Genomic DNA, 21,613 nt, shown 5'->3' with positions numbered 1-21,613 from the left:
ATAGAATTTCCAGTGAACATTGTTTTAGTTCAGCCCCCATAGGAGAAAAGGGAATATATGTCAAGAGAACCACCTTAAGGATCCAAGAAGGGGCATAAAGTGAGTTGGGACACATAGCTACCTAAAAATGGGAGACACAAAACTGTCAACGCCCCCTCTCCTCCTCCCCCCCGTTTTCCAATTTTACCACTCTCTTCCTTTTTCGAAAATAATTCCAGGGGATTCATAAAAAGTACTGGAAGAGCGGCTCAAATGACGAGGGGTCATAAATCCCGTAGCTAAATTTAGAACGTGCTGAGGGTGGAGAGGATCACCGCAGGACGAGTGAGATCCCTGCAAGGACGAGGGCCATTGCCATTCCCATTGCCACTTTATGTGTGTGATTTTAACTAACTTATTTTTTTTTCGCAAGGCCAATTCCCACACATGGCAATCAATGGCATGTGCTATGCGCCTAAGGACTGCAAATCTCGCTGCGCAGCGAAAAGGACCTCATGCCAGGGGACAAACCGTTTTCTTATTATTTTCCCAACATATGTGTGGGCGAGCGACTCGAGTCGACTCGTAAATGAAATGAAAACAATGCCAGGATGTGCCCGGGTCCTTTGACACGATTTTCCCTGCCTTCGCTGACTCTCTGAGGAAATAGGCGCCGCCGGTCCAAGGGATGTGTGATCTACGATTTATATTGGCCTCTGCCATTCGGATTCATTCATCAGACATACGAAAATGGGCGTTCTGGCAACCAATACTCGAATAAATCAATTGTTCTTAGGTTCCGTCTCTCTCTCTGTTCTCATGGTTTCTCCCTCTTACATATCTACAGTTTACTGCCTTAATTAGATGCGGAAATTCTTTGGAAATTCTGTGTTCGTTATACGACTGTTTCCAGAAAAATAAAATGGTGATTTGGGCTTATTGATCTTGGCAGACAGCTAGAAATTCTATCGATTAATCAAATATTTGAACAAACAAGCAAAATATGAAAAAATTTTCAATAAAATTCACAACAATTTTATTTGCAAGGATAGTGGGTCTGCCACATAATTTACAACATTTTTAAATTAACATTAACAGAATATTAACATATACTGTTGTTAAATATGTATTATTTTAATCAAGCAAAATTTATAATCTTTACACAATAAGATCCTTCATTTATTATTCTGCCAGTAACTAAGATGTTTCGAAGCTTTAATGGTTTGCTTTAAAGTTTGAAAATTAACCAAAGTAATTTGTTAAGCGTTTTTAAAAGCTTTTATTTTTTTTTTCTATATAAAGCTAAATATTTTAAAAATGTAATTTTAGTGTGCTAAAACTTTTATGTATTTCTCGTATAGATAAATGTTTTTTTCTGGGATAAATAAAGAATAAAATTTTATAATTGATACAAAAAAGATCTCTTGGCAAAGAAACAAAACAACTTTTTTCGATGTGAGAAGTGATCACAGCAAAGAAAACAATGGCGTTAAGTGGATAATATTTTGTATCCCCTTCCCTTTTTTTTCAGAAGTATGAAGCTGCATTATCTCTAATAATCTTTATAATGCCTTTTAACACTTCAAAAATGAGGACTTCCCAACCCCACAAACGACAACCTGTCAACATGCATGCGATATGCCAATTTTACCAGATCTAAATACAAATCTAAATTTGTATCTACACAAGCTGTGTGCAGATCTTTTAGAAGATCCAAAATAAGCATCGTGCAATGTATATGGAGCGAAGAGCACTTTTGAGCACCGAGAGCTGTCATTTAAAAAGCAATTAAGTCAACAACTACGAACGAGAGCGATCGGAGTGAATTCGGGCCTTTGATGAGGAGGAGTCCAGTTCTCCAGGCCCCAAGACGGCGACTAAATTATCTGACTGAGCTAATTACGAGCATTTTAAGCACGCATTTTGGCGACATAAATACTTTGCTCAGTATATTCGGTGGCTGGTATACTTTGTAAACAGTTTTTATGTTTTTGAACATAAATCAACCGGATGTGGATGTGTTGCTCCATAGCGGGCCCGGGTTGCTATGTATTCACATATATCGACATCGACGGGCTTCCCATGAGCAGCAAGTATCTATAGGATGCAATGTGTATCTCGCAGATACATACAGCCACCACGTCCGTCCATCCATCTGTCGGCGGAATGACGTTACGCTCTAAGTATGTCGACGTCGCTCCGATTGTCTCCGCTTTATAAGACCATAAGACGAAAAGTCCAAGCCCGGGGACCGACCCCCCCAGCGAAGAAGACATTTTCGCGCCCAATTTAATGGAGGGGACGATCCAAAACCACATCGAAGCGGAGCGAACAGAGAACATGAGAGAAAGAATTAAATGCAAAATGGCGTTTTTGGATTTGTTCATGGCTTTTCTTTGTTTCTTGGCTTGTTTCGTTTTTACAATTAATTTAGTTTAGACTATAAAATTAAATAGGCTTTAAACGTAGGTTTAGGCTTAGACATCTAATCGACATGTATATGGAAAGAGTGACAGAGACTTGAAGAGTGAGAGCGGCCAGGGCTCTGGAATTCACACGATAGTTGCAGCTGGAAGCCCCTTCTGGATCCTTGGCAGGCATATAGTGGCCCGATCCGGTGCTATGCCTTCTGGTGCTGGGCATCGCCCTCCATGCGCCAAACCCCGAAAAGGTAACTCAGCTTCTCGGGCGGGATGATGGGTGCTCCGTTGGCCTTGCGCAGGCACTTGAGATCGGCATCGGCTCCATTGGCAGCGGCGCTCAGCAAGGAACTGGCCGATCCGTAGGCCGAGGGCGATCCCTGGGCCTCCAAGGCCTTCAGCAGGGATATGTCACTCGAGCTGAGCATGCGGCACAGGAAGTCAATGTATCTGTAAAGTAAAGAAAATTACTTGATTAATTTAGGGTTTCGATAAATGAAAATTAAAATCTTAAATTCAGAATGTGCTTCATAAAAAGTAATGGATAAGGATAATATCAAATCTTTTGCAAAGTCCCTTTTATATATTAAGATATCAGACAAATACAATTTGATTTATTTTAATTTTATTGCTAAAGTGAATATTTCTATATAAGTTTTGTAGGTTTTAATTACCTTAATTATTATTGTTTCAGAAATTAGAAATTTGAATGTGATGATTTTGAACACAAAAAAACTGTTCATGTCAGTTTTTAAACAAATGAAACAAACTTTTTTAATGGAAATTAGTCACTGAAATATTCGCCTTATAAGTTTGTTTTGTTTTAAGATTCAATATGGATATAAAATTGAAAAATTTTATAACAAAGAAAGTAAATATCCATTTGAGGCACCATGTTTGTTAAGTCAAGAAACAAGACAAAGATCAACGTCAACTAACCAATTTAGGTTAACTGTTAATTCTTCATTCACAATTTATATCAATATCGACATTTTTGATACTTTATCTGGGCATAAAGTAATGATCAAAAGCACAGTTTTCTTTCGTTCTAAATAAATTGTTTTCCAAAAGATTTAAGGAAAAATGTTAAAGTTTTTTTTTTCAGAATTTAACATTAACCAAATATTCTTAAAGTGATGAAGATTCCTTCTGTGAAAGATAAATTACCTTGTGGCCAGTTTGAGGGTCTGGATCTTGCTGAGTTTGTCGCTGGGCAGCGTGGGGATGATCTGCTGCAGGGACTTGAAGGCATCGTTCAGGCTCTGGGTGCGCTGGCGTTCCCTCACATTGGCCATCACCCTCTGGTTGCTGAACTCGTCCGTTTCCTCCGTCTTGCTGGGCTTCCGCTTCAGCCGGCGCCGTGGCTTCCGGAAGGCCTTTCCGCCGGCATCCGATCCGTCCAGCAAGCTTCCAGCACTGCCGTCGTCCGCCAGGCAGGCGGGCGACATGACTCCTCCGTTCAGATCGCCCACGGAGCTCAGGGCGTTGTGGCGGGCGTACTCAATGTCATCCCGATCCGAACTGGAATAGGCACTGCCGTTCAGCGAGTTGGCCGGCTCATAGCCCTCGAAACTTTGTCTGTAGGCGTTTTGGAAGTGCATTTGGGCATGATTCGGTTGGTGTTGCTGCTGTTGCTGCTGCTGCTGCTGCGATTGCTGCTGGTTGTTGTAGAGAGGCAGGAAAACCTGAGCCTTGTGCTCGGGCAAATCCTCGTCGGGAAACTCGAAATGGGAGTGCGGGGATGTGCAGGTGCTCTGGGCGCCAGGACAAGATTGGGCCGAGGCCACCTCATCCACAGTGGTGGGTAAGTAGTCCACGTAGATGTGTTGCTGCTGCTGCTGCTGCTGATGTTGCTGCTGTTGCTGATGCTGCTGATGCTGCTGCTGCTGCTGTTGTTGCTGGTGGATTAGCTTCTTATGCTCCGGTTGCATGGTCAGAGATCCTCCGGTTTGGCAATCATAGTCGCCACTGCTTCGGGCCCGCTTGCCATGCTCATTCCAGGAGGATCCACCGCCAGTCTGGCCATCGAAAGCACTCTGATTGTTGCCGGAACTCGTGTTGTTGCTACTGGTATTGTTGTTGTTCAGCTCCAGGCTGGCACTTTGGGCACTGTGATTGCTGCTGGTGCTAAGGACCTCGTTGCTGGGTATATTGTAGTCGGTATCCTCCAGTTCCGTGATGCCATAGGCCGCGTATTCCGAGGGCAGTGGCGCGTACTGAGGTTGCTGCTGCTGCTGCTGTTGCTGTTGCTGGTGGGAGTGGAGAAGTTGCTGCTGCTGGTGCTGCAGTTGGTAGCCCGATTGCATATACGCCTGCTGCTCCACCTGGATCAGTTTGATCACATTGTGCTGCAGCTCCATTATATTGGGCAAGGTGGGCTTGTAGCTAATGTCCAGCAGCACTTTGGGCGACACCGAACGAGCGCTCATCATTTGGTGATCTTTCTAGTTTTTTTATACACTTCTTGAGATAGGATATTTAAATATAATATTTTGCAACTTTAGAGAATTTTTTTGTGTAGTTTCACGCCCGCGTTTGCTATATCGATCTGCTTGCACGCACTGACGGAACGCAACTGACGCACGATCCTTCCGGCCATTGCTCAAATTGACATTTTGCGGCTGCTCGACGGCCATTCGCTGCCGCCGCCCTATCGTTGTCCCGCTCGCGCTCCCCTATGGCCATCTCGCTCCCACCCAATGGCGGAAGCTGCGGCAGCAGGTATGACGTCAAGCGGCGGGCGGGGGATTTCGATGCTCTCGAGCGGCAACGGCGGCTGCAAAATTCTTCTGGACGACTGAAAAAGAGAGCCTTGACTTTCGGTCTGCGCAATGGATTTTACATCGCCCTCTCTTGGGTTATTCTTTGGGTTTTCTCTTCGATCTGGGAAAATATCGGGGAACGGACGCTGAAACCGGGACGGGGAATACGCCGGCAATTGTCGGCAGTTTTTGAAATATTTCTACATACTCACGTTGTTGTTTATATCATTGAACTATGGCCATTTAAATGATTTTTATAAGTTTTGCGAAGCTTAAACTGTAAGCCGACTGACTGTGGTCACAATAAACTTTTTAAAACAGACAAAATTTGAATTCATAATTATGTCACATTCTTTGAAAATAAAAATAATGAATCAAATTGACTATATATTTAGTTTTTACTTTGCTTTGTTTTTATACTGTAATATAAAACCAAAACTCTCTTGTTTTATAACACTCAAAATATTTTTATTTTCAAAATAATTGATGACTTGTTACTTCATAATGCAATTTCAATGCAAACTTTGAAAACAAGGGAAGTTTTTAATGTTTGAAAATTAATTTATAAACTAAACAAGTTCTGAAATTCTGGTATATTAAATTTTTAACTTGACAAAAAATAATTAAAAATGTTGTGAACTCAAAAAGTCTAAGTTATTAATTTCAGATTACTTTTTTCAATAAACATTACAACTACAATTTTAAAAAATAAATAGTATATTTTTGGTAGCATTTGAAATCTTTAAAACATTCATTAATATTAAATTTTTAATTAAAAACAAACATCTAATTGAAATAATGTCCAATCACCATTTCTGGTTGTGGTAACTTTGTAGGTCATGCTGGAATTTCCAAGGAAACACGTCAAAATGTTTATATGTTAGCCCATCAAAATCATTCCGCTATTATATAATCATCAGTCGCCAACCATCGTAAAGCGTCTGAATCCTCAACCCTAACCAAGGGGAACTCCACAAAAAGGTTTCATTATGCCTAATTAGTAATTCCCACACACACGTACTGAGAAAATTGCAGACAAAACCTCTCGGAGCTCCGAAAATCCAGAAAAATACGAGCGAAAAGTCAAATTTCCGGATATAATTATCTGCCTGCCTGCCGCGTCCACCAAAAATACCCGATTAATGCTCGAACTTCCGCTGGAAAAAACCGCGATCGCCGATCGCCGGCTTAGGTAATAGTGAAACTCCAGGACAAGAAATCGTCTCCTTAGAAAAACCACCAACAGGGTTTTGCCCTGCCCTTAAGTTACCTGGACCTAAAGAGCTTCAAAATGATATCCAATATTATTTACTGTATAAATTATATATTAATATTGGGATTTGTTTAATAAATTAAATAGTTTCCTGTCTTAAGCAGTTATTTTATAGTTTTGCCAATAAAATAAATGTTTGCTGTGAAATGAACAATGACTAAGTGAGCAATCAAAACCATAAAAAATATATTTTAACCTAACTCCAATTTCATTTAATCACTTAATATGAATTTAGTAACACACATTTTGCAAGTTCGCCATAATATTTAATTGGATATTTAAAATTGGGAGCTTATTAAATAAATCAAAAAACTTTTAAAATATTATAACGCTTTGACTTTTTCCTATTGGACGTGGATAAAAAATATATATATTTATATATTTTCTGTACATTTTATTATTTACACTACTTTATGTTGCCAAAAATAAGTTGTTTGTGGCACGCTCTAATAAGGTGGTTTATTTTTTATGGCCCTCTAAAAACTCGTAAGAAATTGGTGAAAAAGCATTGCATAATTTTCGGATAAAAAGTGAAAATTTCTTTTGTGGCTGAAAACTTCAAGCAGCTCCTAAAAGTACGCTTAGAAAAACACAAGAATGGTTGCAAAAATAGGTTTTGCTCTTTGCAATTGACTTAAAAAAATGACAAGATCAATATAAAACACGCTGTATTGGAAATTTTAAAGTTAAATAAATGTGATTATTATTTTCTTCAAACACAATATTTTATGGCCAACTTCTTGCGAAACTCTGTTGGTAGATGGCGCCACAGGCTTTTGTAACAAAGATGTGGATCCAATACAACCGCTTAAAATGATCTTAATGTTCCAATTGGACACGCTGCAGTCACGTAGTTTATTGATTTCAATTCCGTTTACGAACCCAAATCAAACGAAAAAAGGCCAAATGGGAGAGAAGCTGGAAAAGGTATTTTGCGTATTACTTTTTTTTGCGATGCTGCTTCTGTTTTTCATCTCTTGTCGTTTTTTTTCTGGCTTTGCGTGGTGCGATTGCCAAACGATTTTCAAGCGGACCAACTTTCCATTTTGACAATGCTCTAATCCTGCCATCGCAAAAACCATGTGTGTGGCAGTGTGCGGAGCGTGAGAAGAAACTTTTGGTGCACGTAAATCTCGCTCGACAATCAATTAAAATTAAAATATTTTTTGCCTGCCGAGAGCGCAAGCGTTGTCTACATATTCGAATTGACTTTTGATGATGTATCACGATTTATTGTTACCAAAAATGGTCGTCAAAGCGCGTGGAAAAGTGGATCAGGTAGTCTGGCGACGTCTAACGGTTGTGTTAGTGGGATAAAACGGGGCGGTGAGCGGTCTGCGGGCAAACTCCCACAGCTTTTGCTCTTACAGTGCAAGCTCCTTATATTGAACATATATTAATTCAGTGGAATTTTGTTTCCAGAATGTATGTACAAATGTACAAATGTATCTCCCTATAAAGAAAAATAAGCTATCGGTGATCCAAATCGGCTAAGCAGAATTGGAGATATAAAACAAAATAGGCTTAATAACAGGTGAACAAAATTGGGTCACACAACAGAATTTGGGTGTTTTTTCTGAATCAAAGAGTCTTACTGTATTGGAGAGTCAAGGCTTGATCTCTGGAGGATTTAGTCGATTTAAATTTGTAAGCCAGTGTTAATAACGAGTTTCTTAATATGTTGTCAAGTGTATTAATGAATTTGCCTACTCAGCGTAAGTTGATTTGACCGTGAAAAACTGCAGGCAAATTACAATTTTTATTAAAAAAAGGAGCTGCTTTAAAACATAATCATAAAGTCAAACTTTCATAGCTCTCACACCATTTTCAATCAAAATAAGATTGTAGTTCTTAATTCACATTTATTTACGAATGTTTACTATACTTTAGTCTGCAAAAGAGTTCACAATTATTTATGTAAGTCCAGGTTCTAAATTTCGGGTTTCTATAATTAGCCAGTGCTGACTAGTCTTTGCGAATTTCGACTGTGAGTACGTAGCTTAAGGAAATCGTGTGCGATTAGACAACAAAACCGCTTGATGGAAACTGTCAGCGAGTGCTCCAAAATGTATCTTGTGTTTGTGTTAATTGTCCCCACTCTCCTGACCCACCTGCCCCACCCCCACCCCCTTCAGGCAGGCCGTCAGCCAATGAAATCGCTGGCGCCAAACACCTACACTTTGAGCTTGTCAGGCGGCGTGTGTGTGTGCTGCATGTTAATTAACAGCCGGAGCAAACACACACACACACACACATTCCTACACAAATGGCAAAAAAGCACTCAAAAACACACACACTGCCGAACTTGGGTGGGGGCTTTCACACACACTGGCGAACGAATGTTGGCCACCCAATAATATAAGCGCCAACTTGTCATTTTAGCCTAGCTCCACCTTAACTAAACAAACAAACAAAGTGGTGCACAAACACACTCACACGCCCGCGAATGCGTGTGAGGTGGTGTGGTGAGTTCGGGGCGCCAAGCTCACCACGCTCTGGGGAGCCAAAGTTGGCGGTTGAAATTCGAAGAGCTCAGAGCAAGTTTGCTCCGCGCCGCGTTCGAATGTGCTTCGGTGGGAAACGCTTCCTTTAACTTTTTATTTTTAAATTTAAGCTCAGTTATTTGATTCAGCAAACAAATTAGGAAACATAATAATAAAGTAGAAAATAAAAAATAATAAGAATATAAACAAATCTCAGTTGACACATATTTGTATGCGTTCCATTTCGTTTCGATCCGTTGCGCTTCCTAACCGGCGTTTTCTGCGCATGCGTGCGTGCGTGCACTGCGTGCTGCATTATAGTGTGTGTGTTGGTGCGACGCTTTAAATGGCGTTTTAAGTGAAATTAAAATGACGGATGTGCTGTAATTTGCACACTCACGCTCGCTCAATAAATACAACAACTAAAGCTACAACCACGACAACAACGAATAAAACCAAGAATCAAGAGGAATAAGTAATAACAACACACGCTGTTTGGTGGTCGGGGCGTTGTTTTGTAGCATGTGCCTTAGTTGATCGAATTAAGTGCGAGTTTTATAGCGCCCGCGGGACCGGGAACTGCAATTGACTGCCGGCCGACTGAGCAGCCGGAAATGCAAGCCCAGGCCCCACAACAACACCAACGACAACAACAAACATAGCAACAACAAGTGTAACACCCCCGCCCAGGAAACGGCGGCAATAAGTGCTAATAAGTGAGCCACAGACTATAACTAAAACCGGATGCAGGGCCACTAGTAATTGCCAATTTTAGTTATATCTTGTTGTTTTTTCTTGTCTCGTTCAATTGGAAAAATCAGTTGGTTTTTTTTTCGGTTTTTTTTTTTGTAATATTTAGTCATGCTTAGGCGACTCATAATATATTTGCCTAAGTAACTTCGTCACGCACTGCGCATTGCATTCGTTACCCCTCAAAATGCGGCTTTTGCCTCTGAAACGGTGGCCCCCCTCCCAAAAAAGGGTCGCCCCCCGCCACCGGAACGCAAGTTAAAGCCATAAACAAGGAAAAATAAGGAAGCACAAAAATAAAGGGGTAACGAAAACAACAACAACAAAAACTCAAGGTGCGTTGCACTCGTTTTGTCATTGATTCCGCGGATGCGAAATAGCATGCGGCAGTTGCAAAAAAAACACAGGCAACAGCTGCTGCGACAAAAGCCAGGCCAAAAGCAAAAGCCAAAACCAAAACAGCGATTATTTCAAGCATCCGCCTCCACTTTCCCGCCCCGCCTTGCAAGAAACCCTTGCTGCCTGTCTTTTGTTACAACGTGGCCAGAACGTTGCCGGGCAATTATTATTTTGTAAGACGTTTTACAATTTAATGGTTTTCATGGTAAGTACAACGACGCCGACGCCAACGCCAACGCCATATGCCATGTGCTCCCCTTTCTTGGCCACTTCGTCGACCTCTTCGACCCTGTCAGCTGAAAGTTTGTTTTGGTGACTCGAGGGTTACGGGGTCAGGGGTTCACGAGGGGTCACGGGGAGAGCCGCGGCTGACACCAACCACAACCTGTTGCATTTAAAGGGGGAAAAGCGCTTAATTCCCTGTTTCTGCTTCTCTTTGCAGAATGGACTTGGATCCGACCCTCTGTCAGCAAAGGAGGTGAGTTTGCGAATTACCTCCGATTGTAGTGATAAGAATTGGGTGAAGAAGAGAGGTTAGGGAAAAAGAACATTAAACAAAGTGTTTTCAAGTTGTATTTACATTTAGCTTGGCCTTTTAGAGTCAATAGTTAGTCCCAAAATAGTATATATATCTCAATATTTATATATTTTGAGAAATGGCATTTGTATTATTATCTAAACAAATAATAATAATAACAAATTATAAATAATAATTAGTATACATAATTTCATTTGTCAAGTTAACATTTTACTTTTATATTATTATGATCTTTTTGATATATTATCTATGAAAAATATATAAGTAACCAATCTAAAAAAAATAGATTAAAGAAAACAATGACACTGAAGAGAGTACGAAATAATAAACAGAATTGAAAGATTTAAGAAAAGGTAATGTGCCAAAGGATAGTTGGATAACATTATTACAGAATTTTAAATAGATTATGGGTATTTGATAAAAATAACCCTTTTACGCGTTACTTCGATGATATTTCCATGAGAACACATGTTTTTAACCTACAAGATCCTACAAATTGAGTTCCTCATTGATAGCAGTAATTTTTAATTCAAAATAATCAATACATTTATAAGATTTTAGTTTTTGCCGTAATTTTTATGAATATTTAACAGACACTTATTGTGCATGGGCGTCATAACAGTTAAGTTAAGTTTAAGCTCATAAGAGCAAACCCGCAAAACATAAATTTTATAATGAAAAATGAAAGCTATTCCTAAATGTAATTGTGCCAGATTTTACGTTATTTCGATGCAATTCTCGTTGTCCTTAAGTAATTGTTATTGGCTGTAATTTGTCTTTAACATCTGTTAAACACAACTCATTAAGGCCCATAAGTTTCATGCGCAACAATTATCGCCTAAAAACCTCTATCAATTAGGCCCGAGCTGAGTGAAATATTTTCATGTTAGCGATACACTTCGGGCCATTCGAAATGACAATTGCCAAGGAATTCCCAGTGGGCCAATGCCAATTCGTTTGGATGCCCCATAAAACCCATCCCATCCCATCCGTCTGCCTCAAAGGCAAACGCCGTCAGGCGAGCACAGGCAGTAGCGGCAGCAGAAAACCACATACCAAGCGTAAGACAATCCATAAAATTGAGTTCCATCGGTGCTACTGGCAGGGGGAAATCGGAGCCAACTAATGTCCCGACCATCATTCTATCAATTGCGGCGCCTATGAGAAATTTCAGCACGTCCCAACACAAATTAGCAGATCGGAGGCTGCAGCGCCCCATAACAATATCATAAAGAAGCCAGTGGAGGGCGGGGGAAATCTATATAACAATAAATCAGCGCGGGCAATTAGAGGCAAAAAGTAAACGGGGGCCAAGAAATATAAATACATAAATACCTTCGGACAGGGGCTAACATCAGTCGCATATCAATTGCAATCTCCAGCGTCGATCGCCGTCTCCCATCTAGATTTCGATCTGGATCTGGATCTCGATCCAGATTTCGATCTGCTGCTGCTGCTGCTGCTGCTGCTGCTGCTGCTGCTGGCCAATGAAGTTGTTGTCAATATTGTGGGCCATGAAGCGGACAAAAAGCCAAAAAGCCAGAGAGACGTCGCAATTGGCCCCGCGGCTGCCATTCGACACAATCGAAGACAAACTATCTAATCTAATGCTGGCAATGAGCATTTGTTTGTATAAATAACTGCATGGCAGTAACTGGCGACAGCGGTAAACAACTGCTCAAATCGCGTGGCCAAGTTCTGGGTTCTCCGATCCCCCTCCCCCCCCTTAAAAAGCCCCCATGTCACCATCTTTTCGCCCACTCGCCACTGACATTTTTTCATAATTTGCGCTACAAGCCTGACAATTGTCGTTGTTGCCCACTGGGCAAACACTCTGCATCCATGGATCTTGGCTTCGTTGTTCGCCGTCTTGGTTGTTCGTTGTTGCTGCTGTTGCTGGTGTTGCTGGCTGTGTTCGCAACCATGTTGTTGGCATCAGGCTGGATGGCTACCCTGCAAGTGGAATAGGTTTAGTAGTTGGGTTAACCAAGTTGACGGGTTAAAATGAGAACTTAAAAGGTTAAGTCCCTAGAAATAGTGATGTCTGCAGTATATATTTCAATATAACAAGGGAATAGGTTGATATAATCAGAACGGTACAACTTTAAAATATTTATCAATGCAAAAAAAATTAAAAAAAAATTTTAAATAAAAGTTCACTAATAGAATAAATAAAATGATTCCTCCAATTGCTTGCTTTCAGAAACATCAGATACTCCTTCCTTCTATCTATGCATATTACTAGCAGTTTTCACTTTAAGGAGCACAATTTTTGTTTGTTTTTTGTTATACTTTTGTTAGATTTTTAGTTCGGATACTAAGCTTGTCTTACTTTTAAAAATATAGTTAAGACCTTTCTTAATAACATATGCCAATATACTAAGCTAATAATTTTGTAACGGAGCCATTAACTAAACTTTAAAGAACATTAAAAGTTGTACATTCTGTTTAAAACAGAGCGAACACTTTAAAACTTTAAATACCTTGCTAACGTTAAAAAGTACTTTTACATTTTTAACCTGCATAATTACACAATTGCTGGGGATTTAAACCTATTGTGAGTGCCCACAAAGAGCTTATGGTAACCCATGGTCTGAAACACCCTTTAAATTTATTGTAAACCTCGTTTAAATTATATTGCAAAGTGTTGGCACCCACCTCCTCCCCCTCGCTAAAATGCATATGCAGTGCCAAATTAAAATTTATCCATTTTATGGCGCTGCGGGCAGCTCATAACTGTTTCTTTGTTATTTTTGCGGCGATTATTATTTTTTTTTTTTGGTTTTTATTGCCGTTAGTTTATTGGCTAAAGATTTCGTAAGCGCATGAAATGCGCAACAGTTGTGGTTTTTCGGTTTCTTCCCACTTATCTGCCCCGATCTCCCATATGGAGTAAGAAAGATATCGACGGAAGTCATTTGCGGTTGTTCCAGGTAGATGAATTCAATAAGCAAACAGCTCCCAAACACGCACACTCCACTTTGCCCGGCTCACCGTCTTCCCGACCCCCTTTTAAAACCCCCCATGGACTAAGTTCTTTCCCGCAGTTTGCCCATCCAACACTTTCGCCCATCAACAACATTTTGTCAAACTTGATTAGAGGGAAGCAGCGCTTATGACTCTATTGTTCAGCTGCATATATAATAGGCCATATTAAGCCACCACTCCCCCGACACCCGCCGATAAACAATATTGATGACGATGCTGATAATCTTTTATTTCTTTCCGATCCACAGGCAGAGGGCCCTCCGGTTCAGGTTGAACCAGTTGATTTGAGCTTACGTTCGCCGCGCGGTAAGTTGCTAATTATACGCTATCTTAGTTGACTCAACCTGAACTCGTATGTATTATACTGACTGGGCCGAAAACAATTAATCAATGAAATGGCCGTCACAAGTTGATCACTTGAAAGAAGCAGGTCACAGCGAGAGAAAGAGTATCGAACGGCTACGAAAAAATGGGGTACAAAACCAATTTGCATTTCTTTTTTAATGACGGTAAACTTTTTTTGGACATGAAGTGCCTAAAATATGTTATTTTTGGAATATCGATGGTGGGAGGATTGAAAGGTAAAAAGAAGAGCACGCATATGCTAATTTAGATCTGGGATACGTACAAATAAAAAATAAGTATTTGTTTTCATTAACAGTAAAATACAAGAAACAAATTTAATTATAAAATTAAAGCTTCCGCACGGAATTAAATTGGTTTTTAGTGAAGAAAACTGTAAGGGGCTTTAATTGTAAGCTCACAATTAATCTGAAAATTAAAAATAACAATAAGCCGCGAAGAATTAAGAAGCTTAATTAAAAATTAACCAAAAATTATATAATATCGACATAAAGAATACCAAATACCTCAGTCTTAATCTGTGATACTCAATCAGACCATAAAAAAGATATTCTTGATCAGCAACAAATGATGAACAAACAATCTAGTCGATAAGTAAAAGCGCAGCTCGTTTGGAACAATACAGAGATCTGTGTTAAAGATATCTATCAGCATTTATATCAACCCATGATCACACTCCCCCATAAAAGCCCCAAACACTAAATTCCTTAGATCTCCTACTGCTTTCCCGCGTTCCCCGCCGATCTGAGGTCGAGATTATCCGGCAATCTCGCAGACAAGTTCAAACAATAGAGGAGACAAAACGTTAGTCATTGCCTAATGCTCATCAGGCGAGCCATTCATACGTGAAAGAGTCCGAGCCCGAGTCCGATGAGTATCGCCGTGTGATCATCAGCAGATCGGCTGTGGGCCCATTATGTTCATGCTGATTCCGCTGCGAGTATCGCTCCATATCCGACGCCCAGGAACCTGACCCAAACAAGTGGCTGGGGATTCGGCGGGGGCTTCTCTGTGTTGGTTTACCATTGCCCACTTGACCGATCGAGCGATCGACCAACCACCAACTGTTTGACCATTTGACCTTTGCCAGCCTTTCTCTTTGCCTCAACGTGTGTGTGTGTGTGTGTGTGTGTGTGTGTGTGTGTGTGTGTGTGCGAGTGTGTGTGTGTGTGTGTGTGTGTGTGAAGTTAACAGCAACGCCCCGAAAAACCGAAAAAGCCACAAAAAGTTGACTAGATAAATAGATGGTTAGTTATACGGCCATCTACTCGCAGCTCCTCAGCCGTAGGGTGCCCAGCGGTACACCTAATTTAATTAAGAAGCCAGAGAGCTTACCTTAAATGGCTATACAGTAAGATTAACAGCTAAAAACCGGAGCGCTGCTCCGTTCATTAAAGATAGCCAAGCTGAGGCCGAAGTCTAAAAGTTGTTGTCTCGCCGCGCATATTAATCAATTAGGCATGATATTAGTGAGGGCATCATTAATTTTGTCAATGCGCTCACCTGGCCACAAAAGCTATTTGAGAAGCGCATAGAGAGGCGGCGACGGCAATCTCTCATGCTAATGGTTTACGGCGTGCTACCACTGATCTACCGATCCACCGATCCACAGATCCGTGGCGAATGTGTTAAATAGCGTTAAAATTTGTAAAACAGACGGCACATAATGGTCCGGGTTAATTTCCAGCCTTAACGGTCATCCCATCCCATGCCACCCGAGCCGAGCCGAGCCGAGTCGAAATTTTTCGGCACACATAAATTATGGGCTTTAAATAATTATGCAATTAGCCAGCGTAGCGATAGATAGCCCCAAATTGCCAATGAATGGAGGGCAAAGCCAAAGGCCCCAGAACGGCGGAGACAGTGCCAAATTCCCACCAACTCTAATTGCAGTACCCGGGTGAGGTGAGAGTTGGCTGGGGCTTCGTCCACGGCAACGGCAACTGCATCTACAACTTGATTTATTTAAGCTACCCAAACAGCCCATAAATAAAGCTGTTGAACTAGCCACCATTCCGGGAGCGGAGCGAAGGGTCCGGGCAGAAGGGTGGAGCCAGGAGAGTCTCTGAGCCTGGGACATCCACAGTGCCTTACCCAAAAAACCGAGGAAAACACAGCACAACAACGTACAATCCCACACCACCGGAGCCACTGCTTCAGTGCCGCACCACTAGCCCCCAAAACGATCGGCCTCTCGCCACTCAGGGGCATAGGCTTTCCAGGTTAAGTAGATGCGGCGACACGCGGGTCGATCCAGCGAGCGAACGACCTTAAGACGGAGATCCCAACCCGAATCGGGCTGGGTGGAGTGGGGTGACGGGGGACTAGGCGACGATGTCGGAGCATCCACGGCTGCTATCGAATGATATGCAACATTTAGTGAAGTGCTCGAGTACCAAGCATGTTCCGATGGGCCGGGGCATATTGATGGCAAGGTGAAAATGTGACTGGCAGGTGGGCGCAGGGAAAGAATCGTGATTGTATCTGTAAAATATTATATTTTCGATGGCAACTATTTGGTTACCAAACTTAAGGTGGCAATTTAAAGTTTGTAAATCAAACTAAGACTACCGAATAATATTATCATAACTCATGCCATTCGTGACTTTGCCAGATAAGTTTTGTCAAACTACTTTAGGATTTCATTTTAATAAGTCATTTCCAGAAAATCAGTTTATTATTCAATGCGATAGGACAGCAAAAGACCTTCAGGTGTCAGTGGCCTTCTACCTAATATCTATAAGGCAATCGCTAGTCTTGATGATCTTCCACCCTTATTTGTATTTCCAATGCATATGTTCTCTGAGTTGGTATGAATCTTAATTAAATTATCTTTCACACGATCATTGTTCTTAAGCAGAGTCTATTTATTGCTTTACTTGGAAATTGTTTTACAGAGAATCTTGTGGTCTAATACCGCCAACCCTCTGAACTCGTGTTACCGTTGCTGCACTTCGTCGTTTCGGGGATCTGCTGATTTGGCAATTGCATCTGCTGCTCCCTCAGCGATAGTCAACTGAAGCCACATCTCATAATCGCTGGCGGCTCCCAGCGACCTGGAGAGTGGCCTCGCCCAGATCCACCAGATCCAACAGATCCCCCAATCCCAGATCCCAGATCCCATATCCCCGAAGCCAGGCCCGCACATTGCGATTCCGAAAAAAAGGGGGGGAAATGCTCACATTCAGTGGAGGGGCGTGTGGAAGCGTGGTGATTGTTTTTTAATTATGCTTCGGCTGACACCCGGGCGGATGACCACTGAAGATGGGCTGGGATCTGAGGAGCGCGGTCTGCAAGTGAAAACTGAAACTGGGTGGAGACGCCGAGCCGTGTCTCTGGGCCTGGTTAACATGGCGCGTATGTAGCGCATCGAGTTGACTTGACTTGACTTGACTGAGTGACTGTGACTGGCTTTTGAGGTTATGTGAAAGGTCAAGTTCGTGATCGCATTCAAACATTTTTGCCAACCACTCATCTCGCTGCGCAGATCGGGCCCAGAGACCAGGGCCCATAGACCAGGCCCAGACCATGGCCGAGAGACTGAGGAACTGGGGAACTGAGACAGGGACTGAGACCGGGACTGAGACAGAGACTTCGACCCGGGAGTAGAGTGCAGGGAACACGAGTGTGAGTCGCCGCCGCCGAAAAAAAAAGAGGAGAGAGACGAAATACCCGACCCAAGCGACGTCGCATCGTAGAAAAATTGAAGATGAGCGTGCCACCACCACGCCACGATTCTGCCATTCCCGTCTCTGTCTCTGTCTCTGTAGACCCCATCCCCATCCCCATCCCGGTACCCATCCCCATGCCCATACTCATACCCCATCGCAATCCCCATCTGCCGCTGATCCCACCGCCATATCCCGCCGCCCTCGCCGGAACCGAATTGAGTGAATGTAAACTGTGGTTTACTTGTTTCCAGCGTTGTCATAGTAATTTTTCTGCACTATAACAACGGCCAGCGTCGCCTCCAACAACATCGAAATATACACTTGGGGAAATACCTACGCTAAAATAGCTTCAATCTGTTGCATATAAATGTGATAAATCAAACATGATGTTCTGTTTTGACATTGTGACAGTTTGTTTTTCAACATTTTCACCCATAGTCCATATTAGAAGTGAGATCCATTTCTTTATTTTCTAAATCTATTTTTTTAATATTTAAAATTGGCATGAAACATAACACTTTTTTTTAAAAAGAGAAATAAAATTAACAAAATAAAGAAATCTGATCTTACTAGCACTTTTTCTCTGTGCACAAACTTTGGGGTGCTCTCGGATGTTCGGTGGCAGCACTCACCCGAAAACATTGAAACAAGCGGAGAAAAATGGAGATGCTGATGACACTGGAGACACGTTGTCTCTGGCAATCGTGCAACTGACACACCACCACCACCGACGGCACCACCAGCACCGCCAGTACCACTATACCACCATACTGCACCACCAGTACCACTGGCAACAAAACGCCAGACAGCATATGCCACACGAAGTTTTGAAAAGATTACACTGGACAACAGGCGATGCGGATGGGGTGCGGCCAGATGGAATTTCTGGGAGGGAAGGGGTGTGACCCGTGGAAGATGATTTGGCAATTGTAATTGAAAGTTTATGCAAAGAGTAATTTAAAACTCGTTGGGAGGGGACAATTCACAGAGGAACTGGGGAAACTTCAGTAGCTGGAGAATGTCTGAATGTTTGGAATTTCTTAAACTAAAAACATTTAGGCAAAACCAGGCCTCTTAGGCCTAGAGAGAATTTAGTTTGGGGTTAGTTTTCCATTCTCAATCATCTGAACTGAAATAACCGAATTATTTTCTAATACTTTTGTTTTTCTTATCTTAACATCTCACAAAGTTACAGTTAATAACTAAAATGAAAAGACAAAAGATGTAAATTCTTTAAGAAATAAGATAAATTAGGCTTAAGATAAATAAGGCTTTTTACTTTCTTACCCAGTCCACAATTTAAAGTCTTTCAAAGGGCACCTGCTCTAAATTGAAACACCCCCAACTCTCCAAAAACCCCGGGGCTAATCAAAAGCCACTCAAGTAGTCCCTCTTTAGCCCGTTAAGCCCGATGCCCTGCATCTGGGCGAACATAAATCAATGTGCCAACCGGAGGTGGAAACCAAACCTGTTGCACAGTGTTCTCCCGTGTGCGCATCTTCTCAGACCCAGTCAAAAAATACAAAAAATAAAAAAAACTTTTAAAAAAACCGAAAAAAGAGGATCATGCGAAGAGATCCAACCGAAAAATATACAACGAAACAAGGAGGCAACAACCACGCAGTCGCAGTTGCAGACAAGAAAACACCACACCACACCACACCGAAGTAGATCCACGCTTTCGTGAGCAAACAATTCGAAAGCTGACAACGACCTGGAGGAGATCTCGGCGACGATCGATTCGTGTTAGTCATCACAGTCAACTCGGCCCACACGAATCATAATAAGGCTGCTCCTCAAAACTGTGCCATTTATCGGATCGATAAGGCCGAACCGCGATCGGATCTAAGGATCTCGGCCAATTTCGAACGATCCGGTGAGTTTCCCAAGATCTTTTCGTGTAGCTCATTAGCCTGGCAAGCTAATTTCGCAAGCGACAGACAATGCCCCGAAAAATAAAAAAAAATTACAAAAAAAAAAAACAAATACAAAAAAAACGGAGGCAAGTTGGCTGCATATTTATTGGTCATAAGTGCGGCAAGCTCACAGAAAGACAAACAAATAAACAAAACAGGCAGCAAACTGTAAAAATTCAGCAGACAAAAAATATTTGAAAATTTGTCTCCGACTCGACTGGCATAGCAATCGCATATTAGCAATTTGCATTGTCTACTGGAGCACACTTGGCTCGGCTCGGCCGAAAGCCTCGAAACTGCGGCACTGGTTTACTTAACTCTTAACTTTACCTTTCCAATAGGTGTACTATACTATGTGTATGTCTTGCACCCCTTGAGCGCCCCTCTTGTTCGGAGCTGTGAAAAAGAATTCTCTTAGCAGCGTCTACAAATCGTGCAACGGCAGCCGCTCGTTCTTCGTGTTTGCCAAACAAAAAAATTTGACTCATGACTTCGTAGTTAAGAAAACAAAAAATAAATAAAAACAAAAACAAAAACAAACAAAACAAAGCTAAGCTAAGCTAAGCTAAGCCAACCACCCACCCATCTACCATTCACATCCTTTTTTGGCCTGCTCCTGGCCTGCTACACTTTTGGTTTTGCTCAAATTAGTCCGTGCATGCGGCGGGGAATGTTTCTACAAATTAACGCCAATTTCGTATCACGTTATTAATAGTTAACCATTAAATTGACCGCCCCCAACTCAGATCGTTATCTGTTTTCGGCGGCTAACAAGGCTAACCGGCAGCAGCAACAAAGCCTTTGAACCGACCACCACCACACTGTGATTCCTTTTCGGCCAAAATTGGTCTTGTGGTCTGGTGGCCCGAATGCGAATGCAGCTGCTGCTGTTGCTGCTGCTGCTGCTGCTGCTGCTGCCGGCCAACGTCTTGCCTTAATTATCTGGAGGAGCAAAAAGTAAATACGAATATCTACATATAGACTAAATGCAGGATGCCTGCGAATATCCGAGTTTTTGGGGGCGGAGGAACAGCTGCGCAGCGGTCGCGTCACCTTTGTTTACCGTATCGAGCGATAAGCTTGTTAACTGTTAACCAAATCTGTAGCGGCCGCTGCAATAAACATCGACGCTGGCCAAAGCCAACTTGGCCAACTCTCGCGGAGAACGCCCACCAACCAGCTCGTCCATGGCCATGTGCACCCGGCTAATTCCTCATTGAACCCCAGCGGCTAATTAAGTCTCAGATTCAGATTGCAGATGGTAGAGCCCGGCAGATAGCGATCTGAATGTGAAGGTGGGTTATCCTGAGAAACGAACTTTGACTCTTATCGCCAAATACTTTGATCGGGGAAGTTGGGAAGGCCTAAAATGTATATTGGAGATAAATAAATGTGAGCCCATAGGAGGATAGAAATATCAGCCACCATGGTCAACAGATAAAATAAACAATAAGTTCTTTATGAATATTTTTGACTATTAAGTACCTTTTAAATGCAATATTAATGAAGGTTTCATTTGAAAATAATACTTTAAAAAGGGAAAAAGATATTCTGGTTTAAAATGTGTATTAGAATTAAAACGTTTTAGAATTTGTAATTTAAATGTATTTTCTCAATTGGCTTATATTTTAAATGATATAAACTAAAACTAAACTTAAAATCCAATTTAGTATTACAATTTTTATTTGGTCATTCATAGGCAGGTCTAAAAATGTATTATATTATATTTTTTATACTTTATTATTTCATTGTAAAAACCATGAGAACAATCCTTAAATTTATTAAGAGATCTATCTTATCGGTTTATAGACACCATCATCATCTCATTTAAATAAATTTATAGATTGATCGAATTTTGTTCTCAAGATACGCCTCTGAATGCTTTAACTTAACTCATGCCATCGATGCCGTGTCAAGTGTCCATCGCTAAGTCATGTGTAAACTGGCTAACCGACTGCGACCTGGGCCGCAGTGATGCATTAAGATAAACAAATGCGGATCGAAATCGGATAATGTCATGTAGCCATGTCATATGTTAGGCCAGCAAAAAGCTCCAAACTGGAGCACTAAG

General features: G+C 41.6%; 2 protein-coding genes across 3 annotated transcripts in view; one reads left to right on the top strand and one right to left on the bottom strand.

Annotated features, from left to right (window-relative positions):
* Positions 1 to 2,357: 2,357 nt before the first annotated feature.
* Positions 2,358 to 4,978, bottom strand: LOC128255607 (protein twist). The gene is made up of 2 exons (XM_052985308.1): positions 3,567 to 4,978; positions 2,358 to 2,849 (listed from the first exon to the last, which is right to left on the bottom strand). Exons 1-2 carry the CDS (start codon positions 4,829 to 4,831, stop codon positions 2,600 to 2,602), a joined length of 1,515 nt encoding a protein of 504 aa, XP_052841268.1. The 5' UTR covers positions 4,832 to 4,978; the 3' UTR covers positions 2,358 to 2,599.
* Positions 4,979 to 8,991: 4,013 nt separating this feature from the next.
* The window catches only part of LOC128255609 (Krueppel-like factor luna), a 39,819-nt gene continuing 27,197 nt past the window's right edge, over positions 8,992 to 21,613 (top strand). The window contains exons 1-4 of one of the 2 annotated variants that reach the window (XM_052985312.1): positions 8,992 to 9,007; positions 9,777 to 10,271; positions 10,509 to 10,544; positions 13,841 to 13,898. In XM_052985312.1, coding sequence (XP_052841272.1) covers positions 10,260 to 10,271; positions 10,509 to 10,544; positions 13,841 to 13,898 — 106 coding nt within the window. In that variant the 5' untranslated portion in view covers positions 8,992 to 9,007; positions 9,777 to 10,259. Of the gene's footprint in view, positions 9,008 to 9,036; positions 10,272 to 10,508; positions 10,545 to 13,840; positions 13,899 to 21,613 lie in introns of those variants that run through there. The other variant, XM_052985311.1, reaches the window with a different exon arrangement.

Source organism: Drosophila gunungcola (genome assembly GCF_025200985.1).
Source record: "Drosophila gunungcola strain Sukarami chromosome 2R unlocalized genomic scaffold, Dgunungcola_SK_2 000011F, whole genome shotgun sequence".
In the NCBI taxonomy this organism is placed as follows: domain Eukaryota; kingdom Metazoa; phylum Arthropoda; class Insecta; order Diptera; family Drosophilidae; genus Drosophila; species Drosophila gunungcola.
This window is presented reverse-complemented; position numbering and strand designations above follow the sequence as displayed.